This window comes from Spea bombifrons, chromosome 13, assembly GCF_027358695.1.
Source record: "Spea bombifrons isolate aSpeBom1 chromosome 13, aSpeBom1.2.pri, whole genome shotgun sequence".
NCBI classification, from domain to species: domain Eukaryota; kingdom Metazoa; phylum Chordata; class Amphibia; order Anura; family Pelobatidae; genus Spea; species Spea bombifrons.
The window spans coordinates 2,766,031-2,782,574 of record NC_071099.1 but is presented as its reverse complement, the minus strand read 5'-3'; the positions used below and the strand labels follow the sequence as shown (position 1 = coordinate 2,782,574).

Genomic DNA, 16,544 nt, shown 5'->3' with positions numbered 1-16,544 from the left:
AGTGGGCAGAAATAGAAGTTTCCGCTTGCTGACATCATACTACATGTCACGTTTCTAAAAAAAAAAGGCAGATACATCGTCATTAATGATAATAATAACAACTTTTATTTATAATGTCATGTGACATTTGTTTTCAGTAGCTCCAAGGTGAGCCATAAATGGTTCTTCCTGGACATTTTTGGACATTAGCAATTTCGTATTCAGCCACCTCTCATCTTATAATCAATTTTACAATTCAGTTATCTGGGTTCTAACCCTTGTAGTTGGAAAGTGTTTTCTTTTTTGTTAGCTGCTAGCATGGTCATTCTAACTGTGGGCTCAATTCCCCGTCGTTCTGGTGCTAGCATGGACCAAGTATTACCGTTTTAGTAAAATATATCAGCTGTGAAGATTGGTATGTGTTTAAGATGGACCTTATTGATATGGTAGTAGTAGGATATGAGCGTTAGTATGGTTTGGCGTTGGCCCTCACGAGATCTTCTGTTTCCAGGGTTAAATAAACAATACATAGAATCTGAATGGAAGTTGGAGGAAGGGGTTGCCAACTGCAGGTTCTAATTGGGAATTAAGTGAAAAGGATAATTAATATCTAAGGTTAGCAAGATCTAGGGCAAGACCATGTAAGCCAACAGATATTTGTGATGCTGCTAAGGGGCCACAAATAAACAGGAGGCTGGCAAATAGATAATAAGAGGGATAGGATCTTAGGATGTAGAACAATTGAAGACCAAGGAGTACTGGCTGCCATATTGGTGTGGCCTACAAGCTGACAAAGTCAATGATGGACAACAGGTTTTGAAAGCATGGATGGAATAGTGCAGAAGCTGATGGTCCACAAGTGTGACCAACTTTATGAGCGAAGGTTAATGTGCCCGTTTGTTACACCAAGACCCGTTACATGAATCTGACCCTGCCTCAAGTATTACTAGAAGGCAAGCAGGAACAATGTGTGCCCCTCACTACAGATTGGCCCAGATAAAACTGATTGAATGCATTCAAAAGCTAACGCTTAACTAAAAAATACATTTGGTGGTCGTTATGATACGACTCTATCCTACAACTCTTAGAATTGCATTTATTGTGGCACGCCACGGCACATTGTAATATCATTTTTAAACATAGCTTTTAAGGCTTTCAGCCTACCTGTATCAGGCCAACCGCAATGCTGATCAAAATGTTAGAAATACAGTATATAATTCACAAATATAGATGTAACTCGGATATGCCGGCACTGTTTGTTCAGCTGCCTAAATAATCCCCTTTCTTTACCGTTCTTACTTTCTGACTGTTAGGCGGCTGTAGGGCGGATAAAAGGATAATTGCTTGTTGCGGAGCGCATTTGTGTTTATAAAAAAGAGTCAAGCACGAAACCAGCTGCGAGGAAGGCTAGAATAGGCTAGGATGGGTGGAAGCCACTTACGGGGTGGATGAGCACCTGTTGTGTTGATCTCATAGGGGTAAAAGTGGGTGTTTACGGGGCAGGCAGATGCAGTTTAATGTGGCTTGACCACGCATTATGACTGTAAGTACTTTAATATGCATTCCTAACAAAAAAAACGAAAGCAATTCTCTGACACAGAAGGACATTCTTCCTTCACGATCTGATTCTTTTGCTGATTGACAGCTTCAAGGAGCCAGTCACTGGGTCCCATTAACATCAATGCGGAGACTTGTGTGGCGTTAGCGTGCGAGGCGCCCACCAGAATCCGGAAAAGGGAGGGCTCCAGGTAGCTGTTGTCAGGTATGCACATGTGCGTTGGGGGCTGCAGAATCCCCCCAACATGCGCGAGTGTATTATATGATGGCTGGAGTGTCCCTTTACACCCGGAGGCGCTGCCAATAAGATATAAACTAATGGGGCTTCAAGGAGGAACTCTTCTCTCATGGACAGACTAGATGTGCCCAGCCGTCTGCCGGCAAACTCTGTTTCTGTTAGAAACCTGGGCATTGGTGACGCAAAAAAGAGAATAAAATTAGGCATTACTGTTAATTTGACATTAAATGTCAGTCCAATAAAGAGGTAATGCACAATGCAGTAATTATGAGTTTGTGTTTATTGCATTACCCTTTGTACAGCGCTGTGGCATCTGATGGTGCTATATAAAACAATAAATATTAATTTACATAACCAGTAACATATCGAACCCTTTAATACTCCATTATTACAAAGAACCTATTGTAGCGACTCCCTAATGGCAGAAACTACATTTACAAATCGTAACTAGTCAGGAGGTACAGACGTTGTAATCATCTGCAATGTGCAAGGGACACCAGAGAGACAGAGTAAAGGGACTGGGTGACTTTTATATTTATCCAGTGAGCGCGAGGTCTATGAAACGTATTACCCTCATAAAGTATACTAAAGCCTTTGCCAAATTCCAGGATGCCCACACCAAAGATGGCGACTTGCAATCTTCGCATGCGCAGCAGCTGAGTCACGCGCGCAACCCATAGCGTGACCGCGCACTACGGGGTCGAGAGAAGTTTGAAGGGCTCGATCCTCAGAAGAAAACACCGCAGGCTCCCGGAACGTACTCGTGTATGTACGCAGCGAATCCCCGCTTTCTCTTCCACCGCTTTGTCTTCTGTCGAATGCGCTTTCTAATCTCTCTGTCTGCCCGGAGCTCTGCTCTTCACGTTGTTATCCAGCTCTCGATCCCTGTCTGCGTCCGCTCATTGACTCCATGATTCCTGTCTGTTTTTCTCGCCTGTCTTTATCTTTCGGTATTATAATATTTACCATTCCGTATTGGCGTTTAATTATAAGTATCCTTGTTGTGATCTATCTAACCCCCCCTTTTTTGTGGCCTCTCTATGTCACTCCCCCTTCTAAACCACGCCCCCTGTTGGTGGCCTCTATGTCACTCCCCCTTCTTTTGGAGCCTCCCTATGCCACTCCCCCTTTGTGGTGGCCTCCCTATGCCACCCCGCTTTGTGGTGGCCTCCCTAAGCCACCACCCCCTTGTGGTGGCCTCACTAAGCCACCACCCCCTTGTGGTCGCCTCACTAAGCCACCACTCCCTTGTGGTGGCCTCTCTATGCCCCCCCCCTTGTGGTGGCCTCTCTATGCCGCTCCCCCCCCTTGTGGTGGCCTCTCTATGCCGCTCCCCCCCTTGTGGTGGCCTCTCTATGCCGCCCCCCCTTGTGGTGGCCTCTCTATGCCGCCCCCCCCTTGTGGTGGCCTCTCTATGCTGCCCCCCCCTTGTGGTGGCCTCTCTATGCTGCCCCCCCTTGTGGTGGCCTCTCTATGCCGCTCCCCCCCCTTGTGGTGGCCTCTCTATGCCGCTCCCCCCCCTTGTGGTGGCCTTTCTATGCCCCTCCCCCCTTGTGGTGGCCTTTCTATGCCGCTCCTTCCTTTCTTGTGACTTCTCTATGCCATTCCTCCTATTCTTGTGGCTTCTCTATGCCGCTCCTTCCCTTCTTGTGGCCTCTCTATGCTGCTCCTCCCCTTCTCGTGGCTTCTCTATGCCGCTCCTCCCCTTCTTGTGGCTTCTCGCCGAGGCCTCTTTCCAAACCATTCCCACCCCTGGTTGTGGCCCTTGTGAAAAGTAGGCTAGTAAAACAACATGGGAACCACATCTCAGACCGAGGAAGGACAGCGCTGAAACAGCCTGCCCTATAGAAGGGTACCTACTCCGGAGGGGCATCGCCGTATTGTTTGCTCACTTGCACCATTACAGAGCAGACCTCTCTCTCTATTAGCATATCAGACTGTCCCACCCAAAATGCATGGGAAGCCCGCAAAAAAAAACAGCGATGCCCCTTCCGAGTATCTTCTTCTATAGGGCCGGCTGTTTCAGCACTGTCCATTCTCGGTCTGAGATGAGGCTCCCATGTTGTTTTTCTTGCCTTTACTGTTTCCCTTGTTGTTGTTGGAGTTTCTTTGCCATCTGCCCTCCCATTTTGTTGAAGTTTTTGTCTCACTATGGAACCCTCATTGTATTGTTTTTCATACAACCCCTTAAGATGTTGCTGTATTTGGCTGTGGGCAGTCCCTGGGAAAATTTCTTGTCATCCCTGTAGCTTTTTTTGTAGAAAGTCCAGACGGTGGTGCTGGAAGTCTTCAAGCAAAACTGGTTTATAGTGGTGGTGTTTATACCAGTGTGGGCATTATACAGGATGGGAAACTTCCATATAGATCCAGCTAGCTATATAGTTATAGGTTTCAGCCTCTCTCACTCTACTGCTGTCAAGCTCCTTTTTTTCGTATCTCTCTATGATTGTACCCATGTTTAATCACTACTACTCCTAAATCTAGCACATCTCTATATAAGTTGAAGGCACCTATGGCACGGGGTATGAGGAAGTCCACTTCAAAAGTGTAGTTGGCCAAGATTTCTTTCAGAATATATGAGCGCCATGGAATTACATTTCAAAGTGTCTGAAAATCTTGTGTTGGTCACATTGGTCCTCCTTCTGTAGGCTTGTAGTCCTCGTTCTGTACCAATCCTTACATTTTTGTCGCAGGCATTTGTGTCTCTCACTACTTTTGTTTTCTTTTCCAATGTATTAGATGATCTGCTCCTGTGAATTTACTGATGGTTTTTGTGTGTGCTGATGAGGGAGCTGTATTAGTGTATTTCAGGGGTCCTCATCATGCCAAGAAGGATGCTAACGCCTCACAAGTCTGTTTTCTCTTACTCCCGGCCCCCAAAGTGGCTTAATGGTGTCAACACTATGAATTCAGCCGGAAGTGGTTACAGAGTCTTCTCGGCCAACTCCAGTGCAGCCTGTGTGGAACTGGCTAAGAAAATCACAGAGTAAGAAATGGAATTGGGAGGGTGGACCTTTTTCCATAGGAATTGGTAAAACAAACATTTTCTGGCCGACAGATAAGTTTTGTACAAGCAGTTATGTACAAAAAATGACCGTTCCTTTACACTAGAATTTTAGTCACGACAGAGGAGCAAAAAAGAAGCATGTTGTATGTGAAGACCCTGCGTGCGTTGGGTGTTGGTGATAGGAAATATGTAACAAAGAATTATAAAGGTCTTTGTGAAGATCTACCTGTGGTCTCTCCTGAAGTAGTTATAATACTTTTTATTTTAATTAAGACCATTGAGTTTTACTTCTATACATCAAGAAGTATAGTGGTATAAAACGATACAAGGCCAAGCCCAGGCAATAGGTCGTGATCCAGTGTCCAAGATGGTCTTCTCCACAGGTTAAGCTACTGTGGCAGGAGGGACAAACTGATGGAAACGTCGATGTCTGCATCTTCGGATCCAAAAGTACCAAATTGTTAAACTACATCTCCTGTGATTGTCAACCAGACTTTATAAACTTGTTGACCTTTAATACAGGCATACTTTTTTCAAAGTTTGAGGAATTCGGGGAAGAGGTAGGAAAATCCAGATTTGGTTGAGATAGAAGGGATGTCGTTACACAATGAGTTCTGCTATTTTCTGGATGTAGGTTATACGGAGCAGAAGCGTGTCAGAGACACACTTTGCTTTAACGAGGAGCAGCACCAAGTTGCTTTATGTCTCTAACAAGCAAAGTCATTTTTCCTTATACTGCCGTAGATAAACTTTGACAGCTTTTTGTGATGTAGAATACTAAAGTTGGAAGAGTTGACCTGTAACAGACAGAAGACAGTCTTGGTGGAGTTTTTATCTGCTGTCACAGATAATATATTATTTTCTATCCGCTCTTAGGAGGTTGGGAGTAGAATTGGGCAAAGCAGTTGTTTACCAGGAAACCAATGGAGGTAAGATAAAAGTACTTTCTGTACAGACTGATTCCCTTTGAACTAAAAAATACATTTATAGATTATTCCATTTGTTTCCCACTCGTCAGCGTGGATCTGTGTTTGTAGAAGTCAGAGAGGAGTCATTGGTTGAAGTTGATACCTTTTATTGGTGGAAACAGATGAAGAAAGGACCTCTGAGGTCCCAAAAGCTTATATAACATCACATGTTTTTCTATGATGGCCCATTAAAAGGTACCAACTTGACCCGAAACTCAATTTTCTATCGGGCTAATATGGTAATATCCATTTTTGTTATTAGAAACCAGAGTGGAAATCCAGGAGTCTGTTCGAGGCCAGGATATTTTCATAATACAAACTATCCCAAGGTGAGTTACCTGCTTCTTTGTGTTGACGTTGGATGATGCACCTCTGATGGTGTGGACTCGAAGTTGTACTGGTTATTTTAGCAATCCAAGCGTTATCACATAGTTTCAACTTAGGGCTGCCATATCAGCTAATTTTTTTTAAGGGCATATCTATTTTTTTAATGTTGTGGACCACCATCTATACAGCACCTTTGCTCACAAGCCAGGGTGTAAGCTGGGTATGCTGAGCGCTGGAATGTGACATCATATATGGTTCTCTGTTGTGAAGATGTGTGTTAGACCTCCTTTTACACTCTCTATGATGCAGGACAATCTTAGGTCTCCCCATCTGGCTCAGCTCCATGCAGGCATCTAGCAGTGGTACTTATTGATGCGGTAGGCGATTGCCTAGTTCGCCTGTATGGTGGGGCCTGCCCTATGTGTTCTGGAAGAAAAACAGCTGATATGGCAACCTAACACTGTGTCTAAATCCCTTAAATATTCAATTCAAAAATAACCAGCATACAAGGCCATATGCGAGGGAAATTTCCATTAATTATTTTATCCGCGACTACATCTACGGACTTCTTCATCCTCCCAACATTTGTATGAAGAAAAAATAGCATGGGATGTATAGATAAGAAGCCTAGCTGTAGCCTCATTCCTCTGCTATGCACAGCTGTCTTTGACTGGGGATTAGATCTGACATTATTATCCTTACAGCACACGCAGACTGCTTAATTGACCGTCAAGGTCACTAATGCTTTTGGAAAGGGTAAATGCTTTCTACGTAGAGACAGAGTATGGGGCGTTCTGTTGCTGGATAAGGTAAGCGATTACCTAGCAAGGAGTGGACAGTGAGAAACATCTCCTCTCTCTCTATCTTCTATAAAACTCTTGGCCTGTCCTCTACGGTGTTTGTGGAAACATTACAGGCATATTAACATTCCCCTGTCTCGTTAAGACTACAGTCTTCCTCATTCCCATGTCACTCAAGGAGTTCATATGTTTATTCCATGCTGCCATCTCAATCAATGACCTATTTGCTTGTTTTATTGCTTATCTTTTTAAGACTGTAGCAAAAATTTACTTGCCATTCATAAATTGTTTTTATGTTTTTTAAATGCATTTACACCCGATGGGAGGTTAAGAAAAGCCTTCAGTGGTTTTTATGGCTTTTTTTAAAATGAAGTATGTTTAAACGGGCAGAAAAAAATAATTGTGGGCGCTCTGGTGATTGGCGTTCTTCTGTCTCATTTAACTCCGCCTCCTGGCTGTCTTCTGAAAGGAAGGAGCATACTGCTGTATGCTTCCTGCACATGCTCAGTAGAACTCTCATTCTGGTGAATGGAAGCTGAGCTGCCATTAAAAACGGTATGTTTTAATCACATGCATGCTATCTGAACACGGATGCTTTGCTAGGATATATGTGATGGGCTGCTGCTTCAGTGACTTCATTGGGAGTTTCCATAGCATTCTCCCTGGTTTCAGTAGAGGGAACCGGGGAGAACCTAAATGAGACAACGTTTCCGGCTCCAATAACCCAAGAATACATGCAGTACAACGCATTGGAGTCCATAGAAAATAGCCAGGTTTTAAAATATTGATATTGTGAATTTGTGTGCTTATTGGGATGGCAGCTGAAGCAGCTTTAGTCCAAACTGAGATTGTAATAAAAGGGGCTTTAGCATTGTGGAGCTGAGTGTGCTTTTTGGACACAGCTGGCTCCTGTACGGTTGGAGACCATCTAGTGCACTGAAGACCTCGGCCGTCGACGAGCAGAAGTCGGCATCCCCAGGTAAGTAGATGGGGGTTTTCAGCAATATACTCTGCAAACCTTACCTCTATAACATAAAGCTAGATTCATTGTTACTTCTTGAGTGTTAAAACAAGTATAATATAAATGTTTGTTTTTGTAACCAGACTCTTTTGGTGTTGACGAGTATGGAGCACGTTGCGCTCACGTGGTTCGATGCGTCCCTTTAGGGGGTTTTGCAAGCTTGTGTTTCTCAGACGACTAAGCAGACTCTTCCGACGAAGAACTAGCTTGTTCCTCTGAATTGGAAACGTGTGCGTAGTTCAGAAGGTCGCGTGAAATGTTTTATTTATGGTACAGCGCAGATACAGACGAAGGAATGGAAAATACTGCAGAAGGGCTGTGGTTGCTATTGAGCGTTTTACCTGCAGGAAAACATTTTGTATTTCTTAAAGGTTACTCAGTCTCTCTCACACACATTTGTAATTATAAAACTCCCAAGTTCCCTCTTTGTGCCGTTCCTCGAACCTTGATTGACGCTTCCCCACTAGCGACTGGTGTCCTGTTACTGCACGGGGGGCTCAGACCATCCTGGTGGTAGAGAAGTCCTTCCCAGGTGGTCACCCTCAACGGAAATACGGAAACAGTTTGGGACCCTTGGAGTCGGGCTGGACTGGCATTTGTCCGATGTGACCTATAGCCGTCCTGGCCTGACTCCCCCTGTCGCTACTCTCGCCTACCTTTCCTCGCGCTCACCAGGGCCGATTATACCTTTCTGCTTTGGTATTCATAGAATTTGGTGGAAATGAACTATTCGTCCCATGTAGTCTGCATAGGAGTAGCTGTAAGTGGCAAGTGAAAACTTGAGATTCTGAATTATTGGAGAAAGACACCGTTCTGAAGTTTTAAGGAGTAAAAGGGTGATGCTATACAAGTGTATCGTGTGTATAATATATATATATATATGAGAGATATCTATAGCTTAAGTGATCAGTTGATCTTGCAGGCGAATATTTCATATTTTTAATAACCTTTTTTGTCCCACAGGGATGTGAACACAGCTGTGATGGAGCTTCTGATCATGGCGTATGCCCTGAAGACGTCCTGTTCAAGGAACATTATTGGAGTCATTCCCTATTTCCCGTACAGCAAACAGTGCAAGATGCGCAAGAGGGGCTCCATTGTATGCAAATTACTGGCTTCCATGCTCTCCAACGCAGGTCAGTTTGCCACTTGATTTCTAATCATATCAGATGCTTTTAATTTCGGTTGGGCACACTGCGCTCAGGGATTATGGCATATGAAATTTCCTAAATAAATATTAATTATTATAATTATTATAAATATTTTTATACACCTGTGATTCATTGTGTGCAATCCCTTGATATTTATAACGTTAAAAAGTTTTATAGTATTTTGGCCGGTTTAAAGGGACTATTAAATCCCTGCAGACGTGCCAAAAAAAAGAATGCGCTTTGAAGTATTTTAGTACGCATTCTTTGAGACATGAAAAATAAAAGTACTTACCTTAGGAAGAAGCTGCAGCTCCTCACGGCCTCCATGGTCCGATTATTTTTGCGCGTAAGCATGGGGTGGTCTTGTTAGACCCCCTGCGACATTCGTCAAGCCAGCCCTGGAGCTGTCTGGCTGTAAGTATCACGTGTTAGGAGGTATATTCAGCCGAACACATCTCCTGTACGGCAAATGGCCGGGGGATGGGAAAAGGGGCAAATACGTATTGTGCAGAATCCTCCCATGATGCACCACATCACTGTATATGATTTGTTTAAATTTTAAGTGTAAATTATGGCTGGAATTTGCCTTTAAAGAGGATCTGTTATCATTTTAAGTGTGTATTTGTATTTCGTACAATACATTCATTCATTCGTTCATTCATTCATACGTACATACGTACGTACGTACCAGTGCCAGACTGGCCACTGTGGTTAAATAATGAAATCCTTCCTAGCCAAAATGCAATGTTTTATTCATCATTAAATAACACTGATGTGAGAAGCCATGCTGCTGCTTCAGCTTCCAGATCTAAGTTCCTACTAACCTTTAACCGGCTGCCTATGTGCCCCGACATCACTTACCGGAGCATTTATTTTATTCAAATAAATAATATTTTTTTCAACTTTTTGTGCCAGCTGTATTGATCCCATGTAGTATATGCCTTACATTTAATATACAAGCCCTGCCTGCGTTGTAGAATGCTAGTAAAAAAGGTTGGCTACCTGTTCTTCTTTTTCCAGAGGAAGCCCACCGCGTATCTATGGAAAAGGCTTGGGAATATGAGTCACTGCTTGCGTTATAAACAGTATATTGCCTGGGTTACGTTTAACGTTTTTTGCCCTGTTGTTAATGTCTGTCTTCACAGGGCTCACACATATCATCACCATGGACCTGCACCAAAAGGAGATCCAGGGTTTCTTTAATATCCCTGTGGACAACCTCAGAGCCTCCCCGTTTCTGCTTCAATACATTCAAGAGGAGGTAAGCGAACGGATATTCCTATCCAAGACCAGTGCTGTCCAAGGTGACGTGTGCTCGATATTCTGAAACCTCATATTAGGTAGATTAATAATAATGATGATGATCTCTGTAACATTTAGTTCAGGGATCAGACGATTTTTAATTGGCCTGGAATTAATATCTTGCAATATATCCGGTAAAAGGCCATAATAACCAGTTATTTTGCAGGCAAAACGAGAAAATGATGCATTTTAAGCGGCACTGTATATGGCTTTATGTAAAGTATGGAATGCTAATGTATACATCCCATGTGTGTCATGAAAAGCAAACTCATCATCTGCCGCATCATTTTATTAGGTGATGAAAAGGGGAGAAAAAATACAATTATGTATAAGTTCTTGAATTGCAGATTTTTTATGAAAGTGAGATTTTATCAGTGACTTATTTTTAATGATTGCATTTATTTATTTTTTTTAAAAAACATCTGCATAAAACACTAGGTTTTCGGTCTTATCTTAGAAACCACTGTACTGTCCCCAACAATTGGACAGTTCCGTTGGTCGCTATGGTGATTAGACCACAATTCACATTGAATCGCTTTTTATATCTGTTACCTCAGTAAAAATTGCTGCCGTGAAACAGGTTTAACTGACACTTGGTGGCGAAAGAGGTCATTTGTTGAGACGCCTGCCGTTTTTTACTTTCAGATCCAGGATTACAGAAATGCCGTAATCGTTGCCAAGTCTCCAGATGCAGCAAAAAGGTAAAATAAACCACTTCTTAGTCTCCCATCATCATCATCATCATCATAATCATCGTATAAGCTCGTGACCAGGGCCCTCTTTACTTATGAACTGTAAGAAGCGCTGTATAAATAAAATATGATAATAGATATCAATATTTTGATAGTGATGGGCAATTAACGTAATGCTGATTGCAGCCAGTTTTTAATTCCCAACAAAAATATTTTTTTTTTACCTTTTCCCCCTTAAATTCATATATTGTGATTTGACTCTTATAGGTAAATGACTTAGAGAACAACAAATAGTTATTTGAGCACCAAAGCTTCTCCTTTTCTTGCTTAGCCATTAGGTTTAAACATTTGAAGCTGCTGGACCGTTCTTTGATCCCGACATTTTCCATTCCTTCTCGGTAGACTGTTTAAGGGTAATAACCTCCTGTCTGGGAAGGCACATTGCGCATTCTCGGTTTGTGAAATGGTGTTTTGAGAGAGGGGCTACCATTTTTCATAAACTTTATTTGCTGCTGGCGTCGTGTTGCCGCGATGACTTTCCATTGATGACGTGTTCTACGTTCCTGGCACGCGTTACCAGCTATGTCCCATTGGACGTCTGCCATGGGTTCCTGAGATCTGATTGCTCGTTCACTTTTCAGATGCTTTATTAATATGCAAACTGTGATTTTGCGGTGCTAATCATCATATAATGGCTGGTAATGTCTTATGGTTTGCCTTTCCATCAGTGATATATAGATATTGTTCTTTGGGATGTTTGTTTCTAACATAATTGCCTTTTGACCTGCGGATAACTCGCTTCCTTGGCAGGGCTCAGTCATATGCAGAGCGACTTCGCCTGGGGCTCGCAGTCATACATGGAGAACCTCAATGCTCCGAGCATGACATGGCAGATGGACGCAACTCCCCGCCAACAGTTAAGAACACCACTGTTCATCCAGGACTGGGGTTCCCCTGTAAGTACATCTGTTGACTTTTAGGTCTTAAATAATCAACATTTTAGTCACTTAAAACAAGGCAGTGACAGGTATAATGCTTCTCCACATACACCATATGGACAAAAGCATTGTCCAAGATGGCTTCCTTCACTGGGCCTAGTCCATACGCTGATTTCAATAATGTCCCAATACTTATGTCCAAATAGTGGTGCGCAAAGCTGGGAGAACCAACTACATATTAGTGTCTATGTATTTAGAATGTGATGTCATCAAAGTCCCTGTTTGTGTAATGGTCAGGTGTCCAAATACTTTTGTCCATATAGTATATGTTTGATACAGTCAGTACATGTAATGTTTATGGTTATAGCAGGTGGCATAGTCTTTGTTGGGTGTTATATCTCAAATTCATTTGTTGTCTTTTGTACACAACTGCACAAAATCTACAGAGGGAAGGAACTTGTATAATAAATACGAATTAATAATGGTACGAACTGCAAAAGAGTAAAGGAATATATATGGGTATACAAGGGAAAAATTAAATATATATATATATATATATATATATATATATATATATATATATATATAATCTATAACTGCAGCAACACTGAGACCAATATTGTCCGTATAAACTGTACTTTTGACAACGAGGTAATAAATGTGCAATTTGTGTAGTTGGTCCTTTTCAAAAACTATCCATGAAATAGCTAATTTTCCACTATTGTTCTTCTGTAGGTGATGAGTGTTTTATGCTGGATGGATATGGTTTTATCCCACATCCGATACTCATCTCCTACTGAAATAAAAAAAACTGTTAGACATTGTCCAGTGATTTCCGGGACAGGGTGAAAACGTGGGGTCTAAATTCACGCGTAATCATATTGCTGTGTTGTAAAAGATGATATGTCTGTATGAAGCTCTTGCTCACGCGCTCCCTTTGGTATCAGGCAAGCGGCAGCACCCGTTCCCAGGCTTAGAACTGCCAAGTACGGAAAGTGACGTGCCGTTCGTTACCCCGTGTGCCGTGTGCTTCCCGCTCTTGATTGGGCTGTCTGTTATGTCTGCCGTGCTGCATCCACCCCACCTCGCTTACTAACACGATCCTATTTTACCGTTAACGAGAATCGCATTGTTTAGCATCACGTAAGCCTACGGCGCCAATCATCAGGACAGGTTCAGATATTTATTGGTTTATATCCAATGTAATAAATCCTGGCAGCAGGTTATCAGCACTGGCTCAGATGTTGCCATTTACTAGTTGATATTTGTGATGGTGTTCCTTATGAAGGTACCAATTATCCAAACAGGGGATTCACAGACATGTTAAATTAGTGGAAATCTATGAATTTATTCATAATAATAAGAGCTTTAAGTATGTTGTACTATACGCTCTAACTTTTTTTTGTAAGATGCCAAACTAGCCGTAGTATTATAGGATATCCATATGGATATTGGCTCTACATAATGAACCGTTGAGGTTTTGTGAATCTCATTGAATTTGGTATGCATATTGCGGGGCCAATTCGGCCCTACTTGCAGTCGAGGCTCTTACTGGTTGGCCCTTCGCAATGCATAGTGATGTTTCCAAGTTGAAGTATCCCATCTTAATTGCAGACTCATGACTGTATATTATCAGGGCTGGTTCAATAACATCGATATAATACAATCTACTAATCAGACTATTAGGACTGGCCCGGATAGTACTGGATTTATAAATAGCTTTTTCAGAACATTTTAATCACACGGGTATACATTGCTTAGCCCACGACTGTCAATTTTGGTGAGTCCTGTCTAATCTTATCTTTGGACACCATTAAAGAATTATCTGGTGGGAGAAGCCATGGCCCAGAAGTGTGGTGAGCATCTCCAAACACCTACAAAAAAACGAAGCAAACTCCTAGCGGATTTTGGGCTGATTCTACAATGACTGATATATACATACAACAAAGCGAGGCCTTAACCTGATTTTTAACCAATTTAGGCCAATATGCCAATTTGCAGATTATCAGTACAGTGTTGGGTATCTAGTGCAGCAACATCTCACTGCAGATGTTTCAGACTTGGATAGTAACTACTTATTACAAGGTATTGCCGTTGGCTCCACAGCATGAAATACAATGATGATATACATAACGGGACATGAAAGCCGCTATCTGTATAACCCAGCACTTTGTGTAGAGTTCAGCATGCTTCTGTGACCTCTGAGATTGGCGTACGTTCTTTCTTTTGCCCCTGTGCTATATCTGGCTAACGGAACAGCAGTGCGGTGTGCCTTTCCTTAACCTCGTCTCCTGTGCATGTGTGCTTATGTGAGACCAAACATCATTTTTGTCTTCTCCCTCTTGTTTTTCAAGTGATGATTGCCAAGGAAAAGCCTCCGATCAGTGTTGTCGGAGATGTAGGGGGAAGAATTGCTATCATTGTGGTAAGAAATCTTAAGGACTTTAAATATAGTTGACCCCAACTCTTTCCTGTTGACTAGGCACCTAACCCACCTCCATGGCTACAGGTTACTTAACTTTAATATGTTTTAAATCAGGATGACATCATTGATGAAGTAGAGAGCTTTGTGGCAGCAGCAGAGATCCTCAAGGAGCGGGGTGCCTACAAGATTTTTGTGATGGCTACCCATGGAATTTTGTCTGCAGACGCTCCATCCCTATTAGAAGACTCGTCCATTGATGAGGTCAGTCTAAAAATCCTTTCTTTACATTCCCTCCATTTCTTATCTCGGTTCCCATCACTTGTTCTACCCCATTTTCCCCTCTACAGGTGGTAGTGACAAATACTGTCCCCCACGAGGTTCAGAAACTGCAGTGCGCCAAGATTCGGACAGTGGACATCAGCCTTATACTATCTGAGGCCATCCGCCGCATACACAACGGAGAATCCATGTCCTACCTGTTCCGAAACATTACAATGGATGACTGAGCTTGCCTGCCCACCTCACCAGCCAGAAGTAGGGCATGTGCCCTCCCTCGTGATGGAGAATCCGCAGCGTAGAGGGAAGTGGACAGGGGCAGAGTAGAGCGCAGAAGATCTAGGCATTTTTCCATTGCTACATTTTCTACTACAGGCTCCTATCGCTTCACTGTTTGGGAGGACGAGGCAAGCGCTGCATGGCCAACATCCGGCAGTGGTGGAGGGCAGATTATATGCGATTTTTAAGAAGGAAGGTTTTATAGAAGGATGCTGCAAAAAAAAAAAAAAAAAAAAAAAGCTTTGTCCAAAAAAGTTAGGACATTTTTTTTTTTTTTTTTTTTTTTTTTTTTTTTACCAACGCGCCTGGTTTGAAATTTATGAAATGATTACTGTGCTGCCACAGACGCCAAATAAATCTAAATCAGCAACGTCTATCTATTATATGCTGTATAGCATTCCCTCGCGTGTTAAATCAATCCATGACAGGATGTAGTAGAAAACGGGGATAAACGCAGACGTTAAAGACGTACAAAAGCATATATTTAAACATCATAAAAACACGCTTACATGGATATAACACTTCCAGTATGTAGTTGTCCTGTTCACCTAGGAGTTTACATACAACATATTTGCATGTATGAAAAGTGAAACATACATTTGTATGTATATGTGAATTCATACATGTGTGCGTGTGTGTATATATATATATATATATATATATATATATATATATATATATATATATTTATATATATACACACACACTGTACATAAATGTGTTCCGTGTATATATTCTTTATGTATATACACAGCTATGTAATTATATGTGCACTATATATATTCTCAATCATTTACTGTACATAATGGCCCCGTGTACCCTAATGATTCACGTTCACGGCCCCTGTATCGCTTCCCAAGCATCCGAAGTGCTTTTCTCCTTTACACAGTATTTGCTTGAACATATCTTGGAAGCATTTGTAGGTTGGTGCGGGCTCCTGTGGCATTAAAGCGTGTTTAGCGCGTGTTCAGAGGGTCCTGTACACAGTGGCAGCGCATTATGTTGCCATTGCTGGGTGTAATTATTATGGCTTTTTTTTTTTTTTTATATAGTACAGGCTGAAAATGTTTCTTTTTGCTGACTTATGTGGCGTTACTGTGACTGCCGATGATCTCATTAGCTAAGTAGTTGTTGATCAAAGCATATTTGGCTATATATACACATACTGGAGCTCAAACGTGCCATAAACTTGGTGATCTACAACTGAAGCACACGGTAAGCCTTCTTATACAATACAGGTTAATATTTGGATTTGCTCCGCTGTAGAACTTTATCCCATTTAGATATCGCTATTCTTGATCATGGCCAGCAGCAGTTTGCAGATGTTTGGTCTGAATGAAATACTGTTTAATCCTCATTGCTTGATACTTTAAAGATGAATGCATGCTGTAATTTGTAAAAAATATAAAAACGAATCATTTAGAATTAAGAGGGGCTTCGTATTGTTATAGGCTGCAGTGGTGACACTACTATTAAGTAAACCTTGGACCATGTGTTTTTCGTTTTAATGTCATTTTAAAGTTGATCTGAAAAGAGGATGTCTAAGTGTTTGAAATATTATATTGCTTTTTTTCCTCTGTTGTA

At 42.0% G+C, this 16,544-nt stretch overlaps 1 protein-coding gene across 3 annotated transcripts; it reads left to right on the top strand.

The window, feature by feature from the left end:
• Positions 1 to 2,434: 2,434 nt before the first annotated feature.
• On the top strand, positions 2,435 to 15,240 carry PRPSAP1 (phosphoribosyl pyrophosphate synthetase associated protein 1). Of its 3 annotated transcripts, none has more exons than XM_053453503.1 (12): positions 2,435 to 2,539; positions 4,576 to 4,760; positions 5,658 to 5,710; positions 6,012 to 6,078; positions 8,861 to 9,033; positions 10,194 to 10,309; positions 10,996 to 11,051; positions 11,853 to 11,998; positions 12,928 to 12,966; positions 14,335 to 14,405; positions 14,520 to 14,666; positions 14,753 to 15,240. In XM_053453503.1, the coding sequence occupies exons 2-12, from the start codon at positions 4,597 to 4,599 to the stop codon at positions 14,909 to 14,911; spliced, it is 1,191 nt and encodes a 396-aa protein (XP_053309478.1). In that variant the 5' UTR covers positions 2,435 to 2,539; positions 4,576 to 4,596; the 3' UTR covers positions 14,912 to 15,240. The 3 variants fall into 3 exon arrangements, with proteins under 3 accessions (XP_053309478.1, XP_053309479.1, XP_053309480.1); XM_053453505.1 differs by having other exon boundaries at positions 2,455 to 2,539; positions 4,657 to 4,760; XM_053453504.1 differs by lacking the exon at positions 12,928 to 12,966 and having other exon boundaries at positions 2,436 to 2,539.
• The last annotated feature ends 1,304 nt before the right edge of the window (positions 15,241 to 16,544 follow it).